The 23548-nt window shown below is 41.5% G+C and overlaps 1 protein-coding gene across 7 annotated transcripts in view; it reads right to left on the minus strand.

Annotated features, from left to right (window-relative positions):
* Positions 1 to 23548, minus strand: part of Rasgrp3 (RAS guanyl releasing protein 3) — a 98072-nt gene that overhangs the window by 18998 nt on the left and 55526 nt on the right. For 5 of the 7 annotated variants that reach the window (XM_038318796.1, XM_038318795.1, XM_038318789.1 and 2 more), the window contains 10 exons: positions 21139 to 21227; positions 18911 to 19109; positions 16943 to 17045; positions 14652 to 14714; positions 14011 to 14142; positions 12502 to 12649; positions 10712 to 10885; positions 10219 to 10335; positions 8966 to 9241; positions 1461 to 1538 (listed from right to left, as the gene is read on the minus strand). In XM_038318796.1, the coding sequence (XP_038174724.1) occupies positions 1461 to 1538; positions 8966 to 9241; positions 10219 to 10335; positions 10712 to 10885; positions 12502 to 12649; positions 14011 to 14142; positions 14652 to 14714; positions 16943 to 17045; positions 18911 to 18980 (1161 nt within the window). In that variant the 5' untranslated portion in view covers positions 18981 to 19109; positions 21139 to 21227. The other 2 variants (XM_038318792.1, XM_038318793.1) reach the window with 2 other exon arrangements.

Genomic DNA, 23548 nt, shown 5'->3' on the forward strand with positions numbered 1-23548 from the left:
TTGGGCCTCTCTGTCCTCTCTCTGGCCACTGACTTCTCTGCAAGCTTTTCCAATAGGGCTTGTCTGCCTTATAAGACATTTTCTCTTAGTCACATGGGGAATGTGGTGGCAATAATAGACAATCCGTACAGGACACACAGTTGAATCGGGAGTCAAGCTAAGGCTATTGTATGGCTTATTCACTGCTCTCTGTGGGACCCTCATCCATGGGCAGTATTTCACTGGTGCACACAGGCAAACCTGTTCTGGGAGGCTCTTTATTTGATCTGAACTAGGAATACTTTTTTTTCCCAAGAGGATCTGAAAGGAACCATAACTCATTTAAACCCCAAACAACGATGAGGTGGGTGCTACTGGTGGGCAGTTAGCAAGACCAACAGCTTTACACAATTTAGATAGATTCATAGCCACACTTACAATTTTGCATCCCTTTCTTCACACACCATGGCTCTGAGTGTTTGAATGTGTGTGCATGCATGTGTGCAAACATGTATTGCATGTGTATGTGGGCTCTAGAGGTCAACTTTAGGTGTCTTCTTTAACCATTCTTGATCAGATAGTTTTTGAGACATTAAAATTTTCTTAAATTACTTTTATGGGGCATAAGAATGTCTTTGTGCTGTTCTCATTGATATCTTTGTTTTTGTTTATTTTATTTTCTTTTTATTTGTGTGTATGAGTATTTGGACCTGCATGTATGAATGTGTCCCATATGGAGACCAAAAGAGGGCATTAAAATCCATTAAAATCCCTATAACTGTAGTTGCAGGTGATTGTGAGCCACCACGTGGGTACTGGCAACCAAACCCAGTTCTCTGCAATAGCAGCAAGTGTTCTTAACCACTAAGCCATCTCTACAATCCATTTATTTATTTGTTATTCATTTATTTATTTATTTATACAAAGCCTGGAAGGATATAAAGGATCTAGACAGAAACCATACCTAACAGGATCTTAAATACTAGAATGACTGACTTTTTTTTCCTACTTTTTAAAAGTCCTTTGTGTAGGTGAGTTCTTAGAAAGGGATACAAAAGATAAAAGATCAATAATAAAACAGCATATTGATGATATTTTTCCTTTCCTTTATCATTTGATGATGTGAAGAAATAATCCAGAAACTCCTTTGGAAATAAACCAGCCCATTGGTCAAATGGGAATAATGCAGATCTCCAAAGTTCTTCAGTCTTAGGAACACAAAACACCATCAAAATGGCCAATGGCAATAAATGACAAACAGTGGTGTTTTGAGCCCTGAGGAAAAAAAAAAACAATACCTACCAACTGGGTGCTGGTGGCGCACACCTTTAATTCCAGCACTTGGGAGGCAGAGGTAGGAGGATCTCTGTGAGTTAGAGGCCAGTCTGGTCTACAGAGTGAGTTCAAGAGAAACCCTGTCTCACAAAACAAAACAAAAACAAAACAAGAACAACAAAAAAACCACCAGTACCTATACCTACCGATTTGGAATTTCTAGGCTCCAGCACCAGCGACAGTTTGTAAATATCATCTTCGGTGTGATAGAGGTCCAGAGAAAGCTATGACAAAAATCAAACAACACGAATGATTACGTTAGACCACATTTCTTTACGTACATTACTGAAATGTTTTCAAATTGAAGGCTCTAAGTCTCGTGCCCAGTAATCTGGATAGATGCTAGCGAGCTAAAAGACACAGAGGCATGCAAGGGTGGGAAATAAAAATTTCAAACGAAAAAAGTTAACCCTGGCGTGGTCATCAGCATCAAGAAAAGCACAATGGATTCCATTTCCTTGCAGTGCTGGTTGCACAGATCTTACATGTTCAGTCCCGAGTCACTGGGGGAATCTAGGTTTTTACAGCCTGCAGACTGGACAGTTGTATAGCACAGGACCTGACTAAAGGACCATGGAAATAAAAATAAACTAGACCAGTTCTATTGCTTTTATAGCACTGCGCAGAGTCCTGGTGACACCAAAGGGTAAAAAGTGACTCTTTGCCCTTGAGAGTCTGGCAGTTAATATGAACAAACAATTCAAACAAACGGCAACAACAAAATTGTGTTCCCATCACTGTGTGTTAAGTATGAAGTGAGATGTCCCACTCCATCTGGAGTTACACGAGTTATTCTGGGAAAGTGGAGTAAATGCAAAGACCCGAGTTTGTCATTGGTAAACTCTGGAGCCAGGGCCAAGTTATTTGTGCTTCTGTACTTGGATTCTGTATCCGTAAAATGTGACTAGCTATACAATTCTCCATCAAACTAGCTGTGGATCCTATGAAAGAATATGTTCAAAGTATTCACAAGAACTTGGAATATGGAGTGTCTCGTGGAATGCTATTTGATACTGCTATTATTGGTATATGTGTACTCATTGCTATTATTCTTACACACACAGGAATCCCTGGGGACTGAAATGATCAGGAAAGATTCAGGAGGTAGCTGTGACCTGGGAAGAATTAGAGGAAGAGAAGGCCAGCACAGGCAAGGACAACAGCTCACACCAAGGTTGGAGAGTGTATAGAATGTGTAAGCACTTTAACATGCATGCACCCTGGCACCTGAAGCAAGTCATGAACTTTACAGTAAGTCAGACAATTCCCACCTGTGCTCATCAATGCCAGGAGACTCAGTGAACCGCACCACTCCATCAACAATGATAGGGTCAGTGCTATTGGCCTTTAGGCATGACAAATGTCCTCTAAGAACTTTGTGCTTTGTTTAAGAATAAATCTTCATCATTTGTGAGTATGGAGCAAAGAAGAAGAGAAAGACAAAGAGATGAAAAGAGAACCAGAGTCAAACTATTGTTTTCTCAGACGCTTTAGCTTGAACTCCTTTACAAACGATGTTGACGCCATAAAATCCCAAAGCATTCATTCGTTTGACAAATGTTTGGTCAATCATATAATATGTGCCAGAGGCCAGTCACATCACTGCTCTAGCAACCGCTCTATACATCACTTAAACTGAAGACTTTGTTACCAGAAGTTCTTTTCTAAGAAGAATAAAATTGATATTGCTATAAAACAGTCTCAAAATCCTACCAGGTCCTGAAACCCTTGTTTGCTAAGAATGGACATTGTATTTACCTTTCTCTAAACGGTAGTCACACCTGTTCACACTTGTCAGAGACAAATGCCTCTAGGAAGCAGCCAATCATTCAAAAGAATGAATCGGGACGCACGAAAAGGCTATTTGATGGCACGTTGGTAACTGTGATGATGAGTATCATCCGTTCTTATGGATCTAGACTCACCAAAGAGAGAAATTTCTGGGCAAAGCTGTGGGGGATTATTTTGGATAGCTTAATTGGATGGAAAGACTTAGCCTAAATTTCCCTAAGCTGGGTCCTGGGCCTATAAAGACGAGAGAAAGCTAGGCACGTTTCAGCTTATCATTCTTTGCATCCTGAGGGAAGATGCACTGGGACTAGTTACTTCAAGCTTGTGCCACAGCGATTTTCTTGTTATAATAGACTGAATCCTTGAACGGCGAGACAAAATATTTTTTTTTCCTTTTTAAAGCTGCTTTTCTCATATTGTTTTTAGAGATGCAGGTCTCGCTATGTAACCCCGACTGACCTGGACTTTGCAATATAGAGCAGGGTGACCTCAAACTCAGAATTAGCCTCTTTCTGCTTCCTGGGATTAAAGGCATTGCCAGATATTTTGGTGCAGCAACAAGGCAATAGCTGATACAGTACCACAATGACTTATTTGGAAAAAGATGAATCCTTGTGGATGCTATTAGGTTTTCAGTCTTCTCTCTGTGCTGATGTTTGTTATAGTGCATGGAAAGGAACACCAGCTCTCTGCTAAGGAAGCAATAGGGGCTGGCATGGTCTCTGAAAAGTTGAAAGCAGCTGTTATTCAGGTATAATACATATTTGACTGTCTGACATTTGATCCCAAGTTGCCAGCTCTGGTTTGTCAAAAGTCAACACTTTGGAGTTTAATAGTCACCGGCAACAAACAACTTTCTTGTTAGTATATAAATAAAACACAGCCGCCATGGGAAGTCGCCTACCACTTGGTAAATCCCCAACTGAGGATGCTGCTGTGCCCCATGCCTCATGAAGGTGGGCGATTACATCTGGCTTTTTGCCTCAGTTGCATTTTGAGAGCTGGCATGGAGGATCTTCCAGAAATCAGAGAGAAAGCCAAGTGCAGTCTTCCTTCCAAACTTCTTGCTATCAGGAGTTAGCTCCATCTTTGAATGGCAAGCATGTTTCCTTCCTCCTGACTTCCCTCCAAGTCTTGTGATGTCCAAATTCCATAATGATTGGCACCAGCATCCTCGAATGAGGTAACAGCAGCTCCAAGACATTCAACCAGAAATGCCCATAAGACACCACTAAGTTCACGAGATGCTCTTGCGAGTACCCTTGTTAGGTATTTTCCCATGATAGATGGGCATATAACTGACCCAGAGATGGACATGATCTGGTCTTCTCCAAATGTCCTCTTCTTATCAATGCTGTGACCCTGAGCAAGCAATTAAGCTTCTTAATTTCTTCTTGATCAGCATAGCTTCCAGCCAGGACTTTGGTGAAGATTTCAGTTTAATGGCTTTGCTTAGAAGAAGGTCACAGATGTAGGCTTGGCATCTAGACAATGTAGAGAAGCCACATGGCATGGTGCTTATCTGTGAACAGAAAACTGTCCCCTGAGCTACTGCTACCATTTCTGCCCTGCCAGTCACAACCCTATTTCCTCTCTCAGATCTCCTTGGGGACCTAAGGATTTTCCCTGTCTACTTCCCATTTTTAAATGAAATAAACAGCTTTTGTCTAACATATTTTGTCCCTGGAGGTTTCAGGCAATATTCTGGTCCACTGTCAGTTGCGTTTACTCTCCAATCCTGTCAGCACAGCTGGATCTAGAGTTAGACTTTTCATGTTCAATTTTGCTTATTATAAAGCAAAACTGTCTCAAAAAAACCAAAAAATGCACTTGTTCATCAAAGTATTTATATTCAAAAGTTTAGTAATCATTTTTTCCTTCTCCTCCTTCTCTCTTTTTTATTTTCTTTAGAGAGAGAGAGAGAGAGAGAGAGAGAGAGAGAGAGAGAGAGAGAGAGAGAGAGACTGAAAACACAGGGGCTTTCCAGCTATTTGCATGTGCTCAAAATGGTAAAAGTAGCCGATGGGGCTAAAAATACCATGAAAAGAATCTGTCTGTTTCGTATGTTATGAAACAGAGGCACCCGTTTTGAGACCTCCTCAGTATATGACTTGGGTCCTCAAGGGGAGATGCCTTCTCCAGATCGCCCCTGAAAGGGAGAGCTAACTATCTAAATCCCAATAGCCTACTGCTCTGTTCCTCCACTCTTCACTTACCCATGTTGTTCAAGGGACAAAGGACACCATAGGGAAGGTGACATGGTCTTTGCCTCATAAATTTTATTCTCTACTAAGTAGTGAGAAGGGTTGGGGAAAATACTGTTTAAATTTTCAGAAACACAAAATATAATGTAAGTTAATAATATGTCCACAGTAGAGAGCAGATGTCCATCCAAGGTCAATCAAATATAATTTGATACAATCAAATACACGTTTATATCTTAAAAGCGCCATGCAAGGCCCATAGGTTAAAAGCTCCTGCCATTGTTTGACTTCTACTGTGATGTAGTGGGACATTATAAGGTGAAGCCCAGTGAAAGGTCTTCAAATCATGAGAGCATGCCTCCAAGGGCATTGTGGGACCTCAGCCATGTCTCCTCTCTTCCCCGGTCATGAGATCAGTGGTCCTCCTTTCACCAGGTGTTGCCCCACTGATGTGCAGTCTTGCCTCAGAGCCAAGGCAACGGGGCCAGCTGTCAACAGGCTGAGGTAAACAAGTCTCTCTTTTCATAAATAACAATCATACTGGATATTTGTTACAGTGATGAAAGCTGACCTAGTCCATTACCTAAGGGAGAGAGCTCCCCACCCTTGTATCCAGAAGTTAGCCGCTTTTAGGCTTTTGGAGTATCCTTACATCTCAGTTCCTTCATCTTTGAGAAATGAAGGAACAGAGGGGGTGTGACATTTTCTGTTTTCCCCAGAATAACAGGACTCTTGTGAGAATATATCAGAGAGATACATGGGGAGTGTCATGTGAATCGGTGGTCATGGAAAGTTCCAGCCTTGGTAGACAGCCTGATGCACAGGGTAGGCATTTAATAATTGTTCACCAACTTGAGCTCTCCCTTCCTGTCTTCCCATGTCTGAAGCACATGGTGGTCACTAGAGAACACAGTCACTTTGGGTGACAACTCGACCTGGAGAAAAATGAATCTCTTCTTAAAAGCTATGCTTACGGACTTGCTCTCATGCCTCAGACAGTTATAGTCGTGTGTTTCAAATCCAAACATGGATGTGTTTCATGAGGTGGCTACTAGACTCTAGCGAACATGTGTGGTTCCTCAGGACTCGTGTTGGGGACATTACCTCCCCAGAGGTCAGGGAAAAAAAATGGATGTGGTTTTGTGAGTAAAGAACGTTTTGCTGGATTGTGGGGAGAGGAGAAAGATATTAGACCTACATAGAAATTGGCTCAGGTGCCGTGATGCCTCTGCTGCCCTGGGGAGTCAGTGGGCCATGTGCCAACACCACAGAGATGCTTCTTTATTTTTATGTTCTGCCATTCTGTATTTCTAGATTCGTAGACACTTAGACCTCAGAAATGACCACAGAAACATTATGAAAAAGGCAAAGTCAGAACGGCTTAGCACAGGGCAGGGCTGAGATCAAGACCTTTCATCTAGGATTTTTGCCTTCACTTTGGGCTATGCAGACCTTCCCTTCAGTATGGTTCTAAGTAGCTTCTACATTTTCCCTAAAAGAAAGAGTGGGCACACTTGGGCATCATTTCTTTTCTTTTGTTTTATTTCTAACAGAAAAGAATTGTTTCTTAGCTTTTATTTTTTTAATTCAGATTTTCCATTTGTAGTATTGAACTTCCATTTAAAAAATACTCAAAATTTTCCTAAACACCTCTTTTTGATAATGTTTCTTGGTGCATTTAGGTTGGGTTTTGTATAGAACCAGGACTTTGTGCACCCTAGGCTAGTATTCTACTATGGAGAGATCCTTCCCTTGGTTGACGTACTTCAAACTCAAACTTAATGTCTCTACATTACCTTTTCTCCCCGACTTCATATACATTTCATATACACTAGAGCAAGTAATTGTTATCAAAGGACAATCATCATTGCCTTTTAGGTGTTTGAGACACTGTCCAAATGTAGGCACCTGCCTTCTGAAGTTATACCCAAGGTTAAGAATACAGCATAGAGGCAGACACTTGAAACTTAAGGCCCACGGTGGCACTTCTTGTTAGACATCACCTGTCTGTCCTGTGGTTTGGTGCCTGGTTGTGGCAACAACTCTGGGCACTGGTTCATGGAAACATATTTACATGGCAAACGATTAATCGGTGCAGGTGCTTGAGTTATTGTGAGGTGGTTCCCCACTGGAAAATGCCTTTTTGTTTATTGTTTATCACACACACTCAAGAGATCTGTGAGTTGATCACTTCAACTTCACATTAAGAGTACAGTTAATAAATATTATCATTCAACTTAGGGATGCGTCCTTTGATATCAATTAATTGCTCTGGGAACAGTGTATATGAAGTCTGGGAGTCAGGCTCCTGCTCCAGTGCAACCGTCCTAGGGGATTTAGACTGTCGGAGCCTTAGAGGAGCTATTGCTTTCATTTTCCATGGACATAAAAAGGAAACATCAATGCACCATGGCAGTCAAATTTCAGATGCTACACTGTTATGAAGCCAAATAGGGAAGTTGTGCCTTCCCTTGTTTAAGCAAGGGTAAGAGAATTTGTGTTTCTTCCTCTTCGAAAAGAAGAGCCAATGGAAGATGTCTTCCTTTATACAGCTTCTGTGTTTAAAAAGCTCTAGACCTGAAGATCATCTAAATAATCTGCTACAAGTGTCAAAATAAATAAATAATAAGAGTATCTGACACTCATTACTCCTAAATACAGCAATCACTTTGTCTTCTGAGTTCTCAGTCATGCCAGGTACTGTGAAAGGTGCTGGACATATAGTAAAAAATGAATGAATGAATGAATGAATGAATGAATCATAAGCAGAAAGAAATGTATCTACTGCAGAATAATGCCTTGCACAGTTAAGGAAAAATGCAAAGTACAAGAGTGAAATGCGATATATTCATCACCACTTTGGAAGAGACTAAAGAATACTCCAGAAGGTCTTTAAAAGTAGCACATAATGTCCCACAGCAACAATTCTAGCACTTCAGAGACTGAGGCCAGAGGGACCACAAGTTCAAAATTAGCCTGAGCTAAATTGCCTGACCCAAGTCTAAAACAAACAAGCAAACAACAGCAACAACAAAACCTGAAGACAAAACAACAACAACAACAACAAAAGTAAGAAGGGGCCAGCAAGATGCTCAGCAGGTAAAGGCGCTCCTTGCACAAATGTGGAAAGAGAAAGCAAGCTGCACGCCATTGTCTTCTGACCTCCACGTGTGTGCTGTGGTATGCTCAAAGGCTCCCCCACCTCCCTCCCCACCCCGCCCACACACACCACGTACACACATACATATAATACAAAATGAAAGCTTTTAAATTAAGAATAAAGATGGTGTCTTTGAATTCTCAGTCAAAAGAGAAGCGGAAGACTTGAGGACCTGAGGAAAGAATTGATCAGTTGGGCAAGCATACTGAGGGAGAGCAAAGGGTTAAAGTGGCTTTTAGGGGAGAAAGACCTACAGAAGGGGTTCCTATGGACAGAGCTACGTTCATCCGAAAGAAGAAAAATGTGTTTGCTCCAAGTCTCAAATCGTACTCCTTATTGGTGTTAAGTTTCCATTTTCCTCCTTCGTTGGGACTCCTTATCATGTCTTAACCCCTAAATCATTTTTTCACCAAAAGCGAATTGTTGCGACATGTCTTTCTATGGCACTCGAGCTAAGGAGCAGAAGCGCTGTGCAGCTCAGGCCCTGGAAACTCACAGTGAGCAGGTTGATCAAATCCATGTTAGGTTCTAAGTGGTGAGAGGCATTCTGCAGGGAGACCAGTTCACTCAGGGTAACGGAGAGCTGGTGCATTTTCACGATGTTCACTTTGTTCTCTTCCATCCAGTCTGGGAAGATGACATGGACGGCTATCAAGTCTTTCAAGTGCACGCCAAGGATGGGGATTTTGAAGCCATCACAGTCGGCGAAGGCCTTGCGGTAATTGCAATAATTGCCATTGGAAGAGACCAACTCTGTCATTTCATTCCAGTTCTGGGAAGAGATGGAAAAGTAGAATTTTCAACCAACAGCTTTCCCTCCTGTCCACTCCCAGATTCTGGAAGATGTGACTTGGAATTCCTCAGCTACGAGGGGGAGGACCTTCTGCACCAGTGTTGATGCGGGGAACTGTCAACCAAGAAGAAGAAAAGCAGAAAAGAGTACTGGGCCTGGCTCTCGCATGGGCAGCCTGCTCCATTTTCCTCTGTTTACTGCTGGGCTGCCAGGGCTGTCAGACAACAGACTGCTTTATTATTGAACCAATTTAGTTTGTCTCCATCTTCATCTTCCTTAGGGTTAAAACAGAACACACCCTGCTGCTAGTACAGCCAAGGGTTGGTATAAGGGAAAATGTTCCTTTCTGCTCGGTAAGCAAAATGGTTATTTGATATGGTCTGCAATAAATATAGTAGAGAATATCAGTTTGAGAACTGACTTTTCAAGGTACATGCTTTTGAGTTTGTATACTCATCTGGTATCTTCCGCATTTATCAGAGTGCCACTCACGCAGCAAGTACCAAGTGAATATTAGGTGATATTTACAATATATTCATCTTTGATTAGGATAAGATTTTTTTCTTTTCCTATTTATTTCTTGGAGAGTAGGCATCTGTGGCTCAGCCTCTATCTACAGATCAGAGGACAGATGTTGGGAATAAGTTCTTTTCTTCCACCATGTGAGTTCCAGGGATCAAACACGGGTCACCAGCGTTGGTGGCAAACATCCTCATCTACTGGGCCATCTCACCAACCTGGCCAGAACATTCTTAGTGTAACCCTTCCCACCAGCAGCAGGCTGGTTTTCGTTGTGTGTGCTCTGCCAATGGGGCTAATCCCTTCCGGTTTAGTTCCCTATGTGTAGCTTTGTATTGGTTTAAGAGCTAAAGGTTGCCTTCCCATGTAATACTGGTCAGAGCACATTACCGCAATCTGTACTGCTTGCTCAGAATGCAGATCAGAATCCACCATACCTTTGTAACCTCTGAAGAGAGGTGAGAATGGGTCTCTTTGAGTCGGGAAATGGAGCTATGACTAAGGCCGCCAACCACTGCCATCAAGGTGTTAAAATTTTTTAGCTGAAGGAGTTTCTGTAATGAAAAGAAGTTAACACCAGTACTTGGTAAGGATTTTTAAAAGTTATTTCGAGTTTCCCAAATTGCAGGTGAATACAAGCACAGTGTTAATAACAAGAATCTGGGGAGAAAACACATCAATTTGAGATGAAGTGATAATTGAATCCTCTATTTTTTTAAAAAAGGTATCATATTTCACAGAACACAATCAAATATTTCTAAAGCAATGGTGTTTAAAACAATCTTGTGATGTTAGGGGAGTATGGATTGTTAATTAGACATCTATGAGTGGTTGAACTGTCCAGTGCTCTTCTGTTGTAAACACCAATGTTCTCAATAGTATTAATGACTACACAGACTCCCCAAACCCAGGGCTGAGTATGAGACAAACCTGTGCTACATTGATGAACTTGGTGATGACTTCTGCCCTTTGCTGGGGACTTGGTTTGCTGAGAACCATCAGCTGGACCCACTTAGAGATTCCATTAAATAATGCAATAGATCGCTCCAAAGTTGGGTTATTCTCCAAGCAGCCATGGATGACGTAGCTTTGATAATCTGTGAACTGGGGAGAGGAAGAATCAGATTCTAAACTAGAATGGAGCTATCACAAAAGCAGACATTAGACAGTTGGATAAAGGGGGTGAGCTAGCATTTCATGACAATATGGTGATTTCTTCCATTTCCCGTTCATAAAGGATTCTTTCAAGTTTGAGACCTCTGCATCTTTAGCATTTGGAGGAGGGGGGGAAACGGGTAAAATTCAAAGTTATATTATAGAGAATTCCAAACTTCCCCAACCCTCAGATCCATCTAGGCCACTAGCCTGGGAATATTAAGGCAGACAGGATCAATATCATGCCGGGAAAGAACTAAGGTTTTCCATTTTTAGTTCTACCAGTGGTGCCAAAGAATAAACACATTTAAGACACAATGACACACACTCAAGAACAGGAGGTGGATGGAATATAATACTCTCAAATAAGAATAAGCTTCTAGTATTTCAAAAAAAATGGAGAAAAAAATAAAGTAAGAATGCTCTTTAGCAATCCAGATGTGATTTCATGGTGCAAGGGGAGATGCCGTCACCTAGGGATGAGCCTTGCATCCTATCCTATACAAATCAGGGAATCACCTTCCTTGGCCTGTCTGAGAAGCATCATGATGGTTCTTTACAAACACAATTTGCTTGGTGAATGCATCAGTCTTTTAGAAATCTCTGCTTTGGGGCTAAAAAATGCAGTTTCTAGAACATTTTCCTGGCATGTATGAGATCCTAGCATGACCAAAAGCTTTTAAAAAAAAGAAGAAAGAAAGAAAAGAAGGAAGGAATGAAGAAGGGAGGGAGAGAGGGAGGGAGAAAGGGAGTAAGCAAGGAAGGAAGGAAGGAAGGAAGGAAGGAAGAGAGGGAGGGAGAGAGGGAGGAAGGAAGGAAAAAAAAGAAATCCATGCTTCTAATGAAAACCATCGTGTTTGCCAGCAATGGTGTGATTTACTTCAAGCTCCTTGGAAAGAGAGTGATTTCCCCTGAGCTCATGAGATACATTGAAGTAACGGTTGATAGAACCACCATAAAGAAGTGGGTAGCAGCAAAGAGGCATCTTGAAGGGACTGCAGGAGAGGAAGGAAGGAGAACAGGAAGGGAGAAGGAATGTAGGAAAGGAATGAGGGTCCATCAGGATGTGTAGGAAGGAAAGTCTATTGCAGGACCTGTGTCTCAGGGACAGAGGCCGTCTTATGTTGAGAGTTCTTCAACTCCTGCAATTCTTAATTCTCGACCTATTTCTATAGGCAGTTGTACAAATACCAAAATGAGTTAACCGTCCACTGCCTCTGTGCTATAAATAAAAGTTGCAACAGAGCCATTCATTTGGAAGAGGTCACTCGAACTAAATAAACCTTGAATGGTTAAATCTCTGCTGAATATTTAGAAAAATCAGGCTTTCATTCTATGAAGGGAGACATTGAACACAGTGACAGAAATATAGCTTCTGAGACGTAAACTAAAGACAGGATAATATTTATATTTGGTTAAAGGGGATTGTTCCTGTGAACTGAGGGCACATTTCCAACAGAGCCCGGTGGCGGAGGCTGCCAACACTTGGGAGTATGAACACACAGCTCTCGGGAAAGTTGGCACAGCCCATGTTACCCTTGGAAGAATAACCGTCAAGTTCTTACTGAGATCCTTCGAAAAGATTTATGCTCCAGAAAAGTGAGGTGCTCGGCCAACTCAATGGGCTCCAGATGGTCAAATAAGAGACAAGCCTTCCCCTTTTTCGATACTCTTTTCCTCTGCGTGACTCTCCTCATCCAGTCATAGGAAGGGCTGTGAAAGGAGAGAGGCTGGTCAACGTGCCGAAAACGCATTTCACTCCGTGGAAGAGATTAACCTACTGACTGTAACTCTGGGCCTACTGCCAGGAGCGTGCGTGAAATACGTGCTCTGTCCTCCATATTTGAAGAGGAAACTACCCGCCCTCTGCCAACAGAGCCCAGACTTGGAGCTGTTTTTTTCTAGGCAGGATATGTTTGCCATGGCCTATCCTGAATCTCTTACTTGGTATTCCTTGTGACCAAGAAGGACCTGAACTTTAAAGAAGAGATCAGGATGAGGCCTATAAATTTGGAAGTTTATTGGCAGCTAGGAGGTGATTCAAGGTACGGGGGGGGGGGGGGGGGGGGGGGGACACGACACAACTGAGGCTGTGTTTACCACAGCATCATGTGCATTATCTGAAAAACTCATTACGAAGACAAAAGCCTAGATCGCACTTCCAGAGACTCTGAATTTACTGTTTACTGAATTTGCTGATTTACTAGGAATGAATCTGAATCACAGGCATTGTAAACAAGCCTCCCTGATGACTCCCGGGGCATTCATTATCAAGCAGTCTTGAAGAAGGATTCCAGGTGAAGAGAATACTTAAGATGCAAAAATAAGTGCTTTTGATGTTCGCCTGTAATCCTAGCCCTTGGCAAGCCAAGATGGGAAAATCATCACAAACGCAAGGACAACCTAGGTTACACAGTGAATTCCAGGCCAGCTGGGGACAGAATAAACAATTGTAATACCCACAACCATGCCTAAGTTCATGAGAAAACTTTTCCTGGGCAGAGTTAGCTGGGCTGCATTAAATGAATCTAAGAAGTAAGAAGTCCCTTATAAGACAACCAGTCAGGATACAACTGTGATCAACATTTGTGTAACTTCAGGGGCGCCTCTGAAGCACTGGGGTGCAGAGTCTCTCAGCCTTGCCTGAGAGTATGAATTGAATGGGGGGTCTTCTTAAGGTATGGATTCTGATTCAACGGGCTTAGGCAGGACCCAAGACGGTTTTCTGTTGGGCTCCTAGGAGAAACCAGTGTGATTATCTGAGTAGCTGGGACATAGGAGACAATGGCTAAGTTCCGACTTGAGAACTAAATACTCAGCATCCATTCTGTGCCCGAGACTTTCTTGTGTTTCCTTGTGGAATTCTTAAACATAGACTAATCCCATAAAGGTACAAACTGCAGCTTGGTGAGAGAGGTTGTGTCTACCATAGCTATAGCTATGTTCATTGTAGGCAGACTATCTCCAAAGGAGGCTCCTTAGAGAACAGTAGGGATTCCCTCCAGCAGGGTCATCACTAGCCCCTCCCCAAAGCGGTGGACCCATGAAGACCGGAAGACTTGCGTCACTCTTACACGCTGGAAATGTCCATGAGGCTGAGGTGCTTTTCATAGCCTAGTTGGCTAGCGACTTCCCGGAACTCCTCAGTCATACGAATCAAACCAAGATCCAAATTAAACTCGGCAGGGAATTTCAGAATCCAATACCTAAAAGGTATAGAAAGGACTTTTGACAGCTGGAAGATTTCATATGGACCTCTTTAGAGACTATGGTACCATTTTTGTAACCTGAACTTAACACAGACTACAGTACCCCTTAGTTCCAAGTCGTGGGCTCATATCCCCAGCCATTCCACCATGTGCCATTCTGCTTCTTCCGTCAAGAACCAAGATCCAGAAACCCTAAACTTCATCCTAACTTACTACAGAGCCAGCTGAAGGAAGCACTCCCCCACCAATTCATGGTAATGTATATGGTGAGGGAGTAGAAACCATTGAATCCACTGGATCTCTGAGCTGGTTTGGCTCTGTAAGGCACTAGCCACTACCTGATATCTAGTCCATAAGGTAAATTCTCCCATATCCACCAGGAACAGAGAATAATTAACAGTTGCAAAGACAGCGAGGTGAAATATTGGCTGCTTTGAACAAAACCGGAATTGTTGACAAGTCTAGAACCCAAAGCTATGAGAAATTAAATCTGTAAGTGTGTTTACCTCATGAAATAGCAGACCTTCAGTCGGAACTCGTCACAGCCTTCTCCCCTGGCGTTCTGATACGTAGGCCCATTAAAGAAAATGTTCTTATGTCTTCCCTTTGCACGTGCCTGGCCAACACCATTCCAACAATTTACCCAAATCCCAGGCAACCCGAGTTACAGCCTGAGCAGTTCTAATTCAAAACCTTGAAATGCAAAATGCCCCAAACTCTGAAACTTTTGGAGAGCCAAAAATACTGGGAAAAAAGTCAACTCCTGAACTAATAAGATGATATACTCAAATGAGAGTCTATCTAAAATAGTGTATTTTTGGACTTGTGTATTATCATTATTGACATATTATTATATAAGTGTAGTAGATTTATATACTTAAGTGTACTGCCAATTCTAGAAATAGGCTTCATCTAGCTTCCTCTATATGATTTTGGGCTTGAGTCTGAAGCAGGTAACTAGGAACTAATTTTGTGTACCCTGGATGTATTTAATGGATTGCGATCCTTTAACCCCCTCCAATGTGCTGCATATGGCCTTTGAATTGTTTAAGTTTCCTGCAGTGAGCCATGACTATTCCTAACATGTCAGTATAGCTATTCTGAAATTTGTCAAAACTCCAAGGTGTGAAATGGTTGGGTTTCAAAGCTGTGGATGATGTGAAGTCAACCTGGAGAAAGTCAAACGGGCATAGAAGTGGGGTGTGAGCACATGGACACCGAGGAGTCAAACTTGACTTGTTAAGCTGGGATGTAGTTTTGGTCTGATGGAGAAGTCACTTACAAATTAGTCACACCCTCCTGAGTACTTATCAACCAACAACCACAAACTGGGGTTACAAGCATACTGCAAAGCATACATAATTTCCAATTAAGAGTGTGCAGAGGCACTATTTTAGCCAGAAAGATTTCAAATTTAGGATTGGTATTTTATATAACAAGCACTCAGATCTCAGGGATATTTGAAAATGTCATGCTCAGGTATGTTGATGATGCTAAGGCTGTGTTATTTGTTCCTAAGTCTATCCACTGATTCTCCTAGAACAAACACCCTACTGTAACCAGACACAGCGGGCATGGAGGAGGTAGAGTCTCCAAGGAGGAAAACATCAGTCTTCAATGTTCATACCCAAAATCATATAGAGGAAGCTAGATGAAGCCTATTTCTAGAATTGGCAGTACACTTAAGTTCATCTGAAATTTCCCACATGCTCTAACAGGCTCAAATATCCCTATTTATTTGTGTTTCATGTGTTGGCAAACACGCTAAGGGTAAGAATGCTACTTGCGGATGAGCTCTAGGGGCAGTGTATGGATCGTGTGGTCCACTCCCCCACCCTTCCCTACACTCTACCTGTCAGGGATGGGACAATGGATGTGGAATCTTGCTCCTTTCTAGGGCTGCTGCATTCAGGGTGAATGTCTTCTTAACCCCTCTAACATCCTCCTATCCCTTGAGCTTGTGGGAAGATGAAAAGAAGGAGTAGGACAGGCTCAGTTCCTTCTTGGCTCAGGAAGGCTTGGCAGGCAACAATATTTGGGCAGACTTTCTAAGTCTCTGGCTCTCCCTTCCTATAAGTAAACCCATACAGGGGCTCCTGGTTAATATAAGGTAGAGATGTAAAAACATACTTGGAGATTATACACAAACACAGACCTTAGGAAATCAACTTCCTCAAACTCTGAGACTACTTGCATTATCATACATGCACCTTTTAATTATTTTTAGGACCATATTGCACACAAAACCAGTAAGCAGCTGCTCACATTACAAAGTGGGTTTTCAGCTATGAGGAATTTTATTTTCAGTCTTATACAGTTTTTTTTTTTTGTTTGTTTTTTGTCAGTAAAACCAAAAATTAGCATCAATCAACAAATCACATGGAGAAAATCCTTCCAGAACATTCACTGTGTCTAACCAGCAAGGGGAAAATATGAAAACTAAGCTAAGTTTTGTTGTCCTCACAGAAGGAAAATATTGAATCAGTGTTAAATAATCTTTCATTACACTAGCAGTCTAAATGTTTAGGATGAGTTCGGAGCCTTCAGCCTACAACTCCTGTTCCACTTCACATCTTTCTGACATCTTCAAGTTCAGCCCAAACACCAAATATTTAGTCAACTATTCGGTCCATCAGCCTGATGTCTCATCTAACATCTATATAGTCTCAAAGCATCTGGATGACTGACTAAATAAGACAATTTATTTATTCATCTTAATTTACTGGCTTTAGATAGACTATCTAAATACAGAACTTGACTTATGGCTATAAACATTACACAGCAGTTGAAAAGATATATGCAGAGGAGTTTTTCTGCCAGTTCGGTGGAAGATAAATACCATCGGTGCATCAGCAGAACTATTCTTGGCAAATAGCTGTCATTCAATTCTCCATTATCATCTGCAGAAAGTAAATTAAGAGGTGAAAAGATGGCAGGGTTAATCTCTCCTTCCTTTAATATCACTTGAGAAAATACAGTGTCAACAACTCGTAAGCCCCGTTATATTTTGTAAGACTAATTTTTTTTTTTTTTTTTTTTTTTTGGTTTTTCGAGACAGGGTTTCCCTGTAGTTTCTAGAGCCTGTCCTGGAACTAGCTCTTGTAGACCAGGCTGGCCTCGAACTCACAGAGATCCGCCTGCCTCTGTCTCCCGAGTGCTGGGATTAAAGGCGTGTGCCACCACCGCCCGGCTGTAAGACTAATTTTTAATTATGTGTATATGTGTGGGTGTGTGCGCATGAAGCCAGAGGTAGCAATGGGAGGAACGGACAGTTGTGAGCCGTCAGACATGGCTTCTGGGGACTGAACTCTATCATCTTTAAGAACAGCATGCTCTTTTAACCGCCAAGTCATCTCTCAGCCATCTCTCCAGCCCCAAGCCCAATTATCTTTGTTACTTCCAACTCCTGCTGGTATTTCCTTGCAAACTAATGTAGATGGGGTCACCGTTCTTCTGCTTTGCCACCGACAAATTTAGCAAAAATAAATTCAGGACACCCAAGTAAATTTGAATTGGAAATAAATAGTGATTAAGTTGTTAGGACAGGTATGGCCTTGGCAAATTTGAGACATACAAAAAAAACCATGTTGATTGTCTGAAATTCAAATGTAAGTGATCATATCGCATTTATTTATTTGGGTAGGGGTGCTGTATGTGTGGAAGAGAGAGGACAGCTTTCAGGAATTACTTCTCTCCTTCTACCGTGTGAGCTCTAAGGATCAAACTCAGACTAAGGGACTTGCTGGCCACAGTCATTCTATATTTTATCCAATGGCCCTACTCTAGCTTACTTCTGATTTTCTATCAATTAAAGAAATTAAATTGGTAAACTAATTGAACAAAGTTCTCTTGAGTGACTCCAATGCTCAATGATAAAACAGATACACAAGCAGCAAAACAAATGTGTGAAGTACAGTTAATAACAACTCAGAGACTGACATTGGGGTTCAACCTGAAGACCAGAAAAGCAAAATAGCCAACCACTGCCTCTTACCTTGACCTCAGTATGAAAATGGCGATTCTGCCTCCAGGAATCTCAGAATGAGACTGAGACTGAGAGCTGTCTCCTCCCATTTTTATAATCCTCTCTAGTGCTGGGATTAAAGGTTTGCACCACTACCGCTTGGTTTCTATGGCAAGCTGGTGTGGCTACTGGGATTAAAGGTGTGTGTCATTGCTGCCTGGTCTGTAAGGCTGGCCAGTGTGACTGTTCTACTTTTCTGATCCTCAGGCAAGTTTTATTTATTAAAATATAAGTGAAATGGCACTACAAAGGTATATATATATATATATATGATATATACAAATGAATATTATAGTGGATTGTGCAATATATACACACAGAGAAACACAAGTCAGAACAAAGCAATCATCATTCTAGCATGTACCACTTGCCTGCGGATATACACTGAGAAGTGGGATGGTAGAAGTTAGCACCATTTCTGATAGGTTATTAGGAATTATGACTATTTAGAAGGGCAACTAATGGCCTCAAAGAGAATTCTAATGAAAGGAGAAAAATATGAAAGTAGAGAATGACACAGGAAATATCTCAGAGGTAAGTAGATAGTTTGTCTGGAGTATGAGCCGTGGCCAGTGAAGGAAAATAAATACAGAAGCCAATGAAACTGGAGAGACAGAATGGGTCCACCCTCTGACACCAAGCTATAGAGACTGAAACCTATTCCAGAAAGAACCTGCATGTGAGATGAAGCAAGCGGCAGCCTCAAGATATACAAAGGGACCAAGGGGACAGGGGTCATACCGAACATCTCAATGCAGGTACTGAGCAGCTCATCTAGGGTCGCTGCTTTTCCGAGGCCGCTGGACCCCATGGTTGTTTAGCCGTTGTCAAAAGTCTGGAGACATTTCCAGCAGCAGACAGATCATCTCCATAGTTGTAACAGCCAGCGGTTCCCTCACCCTGTGGGAGCCTCTGTTCCTAATTATACTGCAAGAAAACTCTAAACGAAGAAGAAGAAGAGAAGATTGTTTCAGACTAGATTTAGGCCACATCCAAGGATGGCTTTTCTATCTTTCCTAGGCCTGCCCAGCTGCCATTGACTGTATTTTCTACAAGAAGTACAGATTGGCAAATGATCTCAATTGCCATAAGATGGCAACAGCTGGCTAGAACGTCCCTTAGTGTGCACTGGGATGTGAGAGCCCCGAGGTGCTCTATCTTAAACACCATGCCTTTCTGCAGTTGAACAATTTTTAAAATGATATCTTGCACTTTCTTCCTATTCTTCCATAACAAGGCGTTCAGGAATGCCACACACTTTGCTCAGTTTAATGGCACTGCAGATGTCTTTAGGGACATACACTTTGGAATACAAATGTAGTTGTAAGCATCACCCTCACTGATCACATAAATGTTCTGCAACTATAAGAAAAAGTCTAAACTTTTCCTAAACTTGCTAACACAACATTATCACTACGAGTACTTATCTTAGTACATTGTTATTACTGTTAAGAGACACCATGACCTAAGCAACTTATAAAAGAAAATATTTATTGGGGCTCATGGTTCCAGAGGGTTAGAGTCTATGACCACTATGGAGAGGAACATGGCAGCAGGCAGGGGTGCTCTGAACAGACTACATCCTGATGTACAATCCCAAGGCAGAGAGAGAGCTAGCTACAAATCTCAGATCCCACCCCCAGTGCCACACCTCTTCCAGAAAGGCCACACCTTCTAATGATTCCCAAACAGTTCAACCAATGTATGAGCCTCTGGGGCCATTCTCATTCAAAACGACACTAGAAGCTTTAGTGATATTCCCCAACTTAGTTGACGAGGGCTTCAAAATGATGCTGCGAGGCAGCAATTATTATTCTCTATTTGATCCGAGCTATCCCATCTTTCAGGCCTAAAAGCAAAAGCCCTGTATTAAAACAAAACTTCTGGCCCCCCCTTTCCCTTGTCCGATTCTCCCAGATATGAATCCTGTGAGCTGTCACCACATTGTCCCCTAATCTAGTATTAAGGGCATTACTCTTGTACAGCATCTCAGAAAGAGGATGCCATTGTAATTACCACCCCTCTCCCCGTGCCACCTCTGGCTCAGCATGCCTTAACTCTCTTCCTGGGCTCATCTTTCTTCAAATGCCTAAGACCATAACTCTCCATAGAAAAATTTTTCAAAACAGATTTAATTTTGTGAATGAGTGTTTTTATGGATAAATAGAGTAAAAAGATTGCCCAAAGTTTGTCCGAATATGTGCAAATTTGCGAGAGAATTAGAGATCCCTTAAATACTTGAGAGGTTTTGGTTTTTTCCTTTTTCAGTTTGATTCACTAATTTAAATCAACTCTAAAAATTCCTGTCAGCCTTTTATACTTAACAGGGTCCATCCATAGTCATAATAAGAATTTCATACCTCTTCTAGGACCTTCTGGGCAGCACTTCCCCGATTTTTCTCTAATGTAAGCTCCATTAGTGTATTTAAAAGTTGAGACTGAACAATTAGCTGGAAATAGCAGTTTGTGGCTTTAAGTGGTTTTTCAGGCCAACCCCAAAATGATTTTTGAGTTGTCTTGGAAGTGCTGAGTTCCCCACAAGTGGTTAGAAAGAACCCTGTACTAAAGACCCGTCACTGTATTTGGAGCTGTATTTGTGAGCAGTGAAGAATCTGGTTTGTAATGGGCCAAGTGCACTGGCCTATTGGGTTACAATCTGTTTCTGCAATCATTAGGCCTGTCTGTGTCTCCACTTATCCTTGTCTCCTGTACATTTACCTGCTCACATTTCACTCACATGAGCTTTATTGTGTCTACAAATGCATTTTCAAAAACAAAGATTCCACCATGCAAAAACAATAGCATTCGTGTCTTAAAATGAATGATAAGGAAAGACATTACCTATAATCTCGTCATGCAAGCATATAGCTCTCACTAATATCACAGTGTGCTCCCTTTGTCCTGCTGGGTGTATTTAGAGTCACTTCTTATGTAATAATCTTAATGGATTTGTTTTAAAAAGCACTCACAATCTATTTTCATACAGATGTCAAGGGCAGTTGTCATCCCCGGAAAGGGCATCAAGACGGAAGAACTGTTCCATTCAGCTCTGGAAACACTGAAAAAGAAAGCAAAACGTCAGGAAAGAACCCAGTTAGTAAGTGGAAACCCTAAAGACCCCACCTGGTGCTAAAGCTTCGCAAAGTTATTCCCAGAGGTCGTCTATGTGATGATTGAGATTTGGTATGAACTTTAACCTTAAGATCAAATAAAAGGGAAACTTATTCAAAATAGTCATTTGGTGGCATGATTATTTTTAACCAATTGGCAGTTTTAAAATTCTGCTTTTTAGGGGCCTGCAAAATGGCCCAGTGGTATTGTTTTCTACAAAAGCTGGAAGACCTAAGTTCAACCCTCTAGATCCAGGTAAAATTTGAGAGAGGGAAATGGCTCTGCAAAATTGACCTCCACAGACATGCCATAGCATGTGGACCACCCTATCCCAGACTAATAATAAATATAATTTAATTATTATATTTATCTTAAAACAACTCATATGTGTTTTGTTTGTTTGTTTGTGTAATGGTCTGTCCTATCCCTTTAAAAGACAAGCCCCACCCACTCCCTCCCCATCCATTGCCAAGGCAGGTGGATCTTCCTTCTGCTTCCAATCTGAGCCCCTTCCTTTTCTGTCTCCCCCATGAAGAGGTAGCTGCTGCTGTGTTTCCTTTTCCCTGCCCCATCTGGTTCTCTTTCTCTCCCTTTCTCCCCCCCTTCCTCCTTCTCCCCTTCTTCCCTTTCCCTTCCTTAACCCACTAAATAAATATCCAACCTCACTCTGTATGGTGTGCCTATCAATCTGTCTCTCACCTGCAGGGGCTGCGGCTTTTCGTGGGACTGCCTTGCCTAGGTCTCTCACGCTCCATGCGGCTCCCTGCCTGAGACCCTGTTGCCTTCATGGCCTGCAGTGGTCTCATGGCCTGCTGCCCACTGCTACCTCTCAGGGAACAGCGCCATTTTACCATTACAGTTTGGTTTTTGTTGTTGTTGTTTTAGTTTTATGCACGTAATGTAAAATCTTACTTCAGTTATATACTTATCTCCATGAATTACTCATTCAGAGTTTTCAAGAATTGACCGAGAATGTTAACAAATTCTGAAGCACTTTGCTGTGGTTAATACCACTCTGATCCTAAATCACGTGGGATTGTCTCAACAGGAATGTCAGTGTTATTGTAGCTTGGGTCCTTGAGTCTCCTGGTAGTTTAGGACTTACTATAGTGTTGATAGTTTAAATTATTTTCAAGAAAAAAATCATTCTAAATGATTTTGTCGAGCATGGTTTCAAAGGCACAATATTAATATAGCAAGAAGATCTACATTAATTTAACTTGTGAAGGCGCTATCATCAAAATATATTCCCCTAAGTTTAGCTAAGATGATCACACATGCACACAATTTTAAGAGCAGTAAACAGAGGCCAATCTCATGCAAGTTTTAATTAATAGCTATAGCTATAAATGAGTACTTCAGGCTCTTGGCTTAGAACTTTTCAAAAAGGAAAATCTGATTTTGACATTACTGGTCATATGTGCAAAGTTTTACTGAAACCTGAAGTCTCTTAAATTGAGTACTGAATTTGGAGTATAGAACCAATTTATTTGGCAAGAAGTGGTGGCATTTAAAGATAAAAAAGCAAAATGGAAAGAAAAATATCATTGCTTTAGAGTTGCATGCTCTGGGTAGATGACCTTATCAGTACTGGAATGCCATTCCTGAAAATTCTCAAGGCAAAGCTGAGAAAGATGTCAGGCTGTAGACTAAATTCCTAGAGACGCCTAGAGACATACCAACCCCACACCAATCCCACAGTGATTCCACACCAACACCTCACCAAGGGCTTCTCCTAACTCCAGGAGAGCAGGATTTATAAGGTGAAATGCCATATCTAATAAGGAGTAGTTTGAAATGATGTTAGCCTTATTAGAATTCCCAAAGATGGTCTTGTCTACAGCATTTTCTCTTTCCAGAAAATATTCAACAAAATCTCTTAAAGACCCTTTCTTCTCATAGTATACAATATCTCTATACATATATGAACATGGTTTGTTTGTTTCTTTCTTATTGCAGTTATTTTGGGGGAAGAGAACAGGATCTCACTATGTATCCCTAACTGTCCTAAAACTCACTATGTAGGCCAGACTGGCCACAAACCCTTTGAGATCTGCCTGCCTCTATCTGCTGAGTGCAACCTTGCCCAACAAAACACACTTCTTTTTTTTTAATTTTACATAATATCTGATCTTTATATGGAGATAATTTTTGTAAGTACCTACATTCTATACTAAAACAGGTAGAATTAATAAAAAGCCTTAATCTTGAATTCTGTAAAAGAAATAATACTAAGGCTCTGCCAGGTGACTTATGTGACAAATACTA

Source organism: Arvicola amphibius, chromosome 2, assembly GCF_903992535.2.
Source record: "Arvicola amphibius chromosome 2, mArvAmp1.2, whole genome shotgun sequence".
Lineage (NCBI taxonomy): Eukaryota > Metazoa > Chordata > Mammalia > Rodentia > Cricetidae > Arvicola > Arvicola amphibius.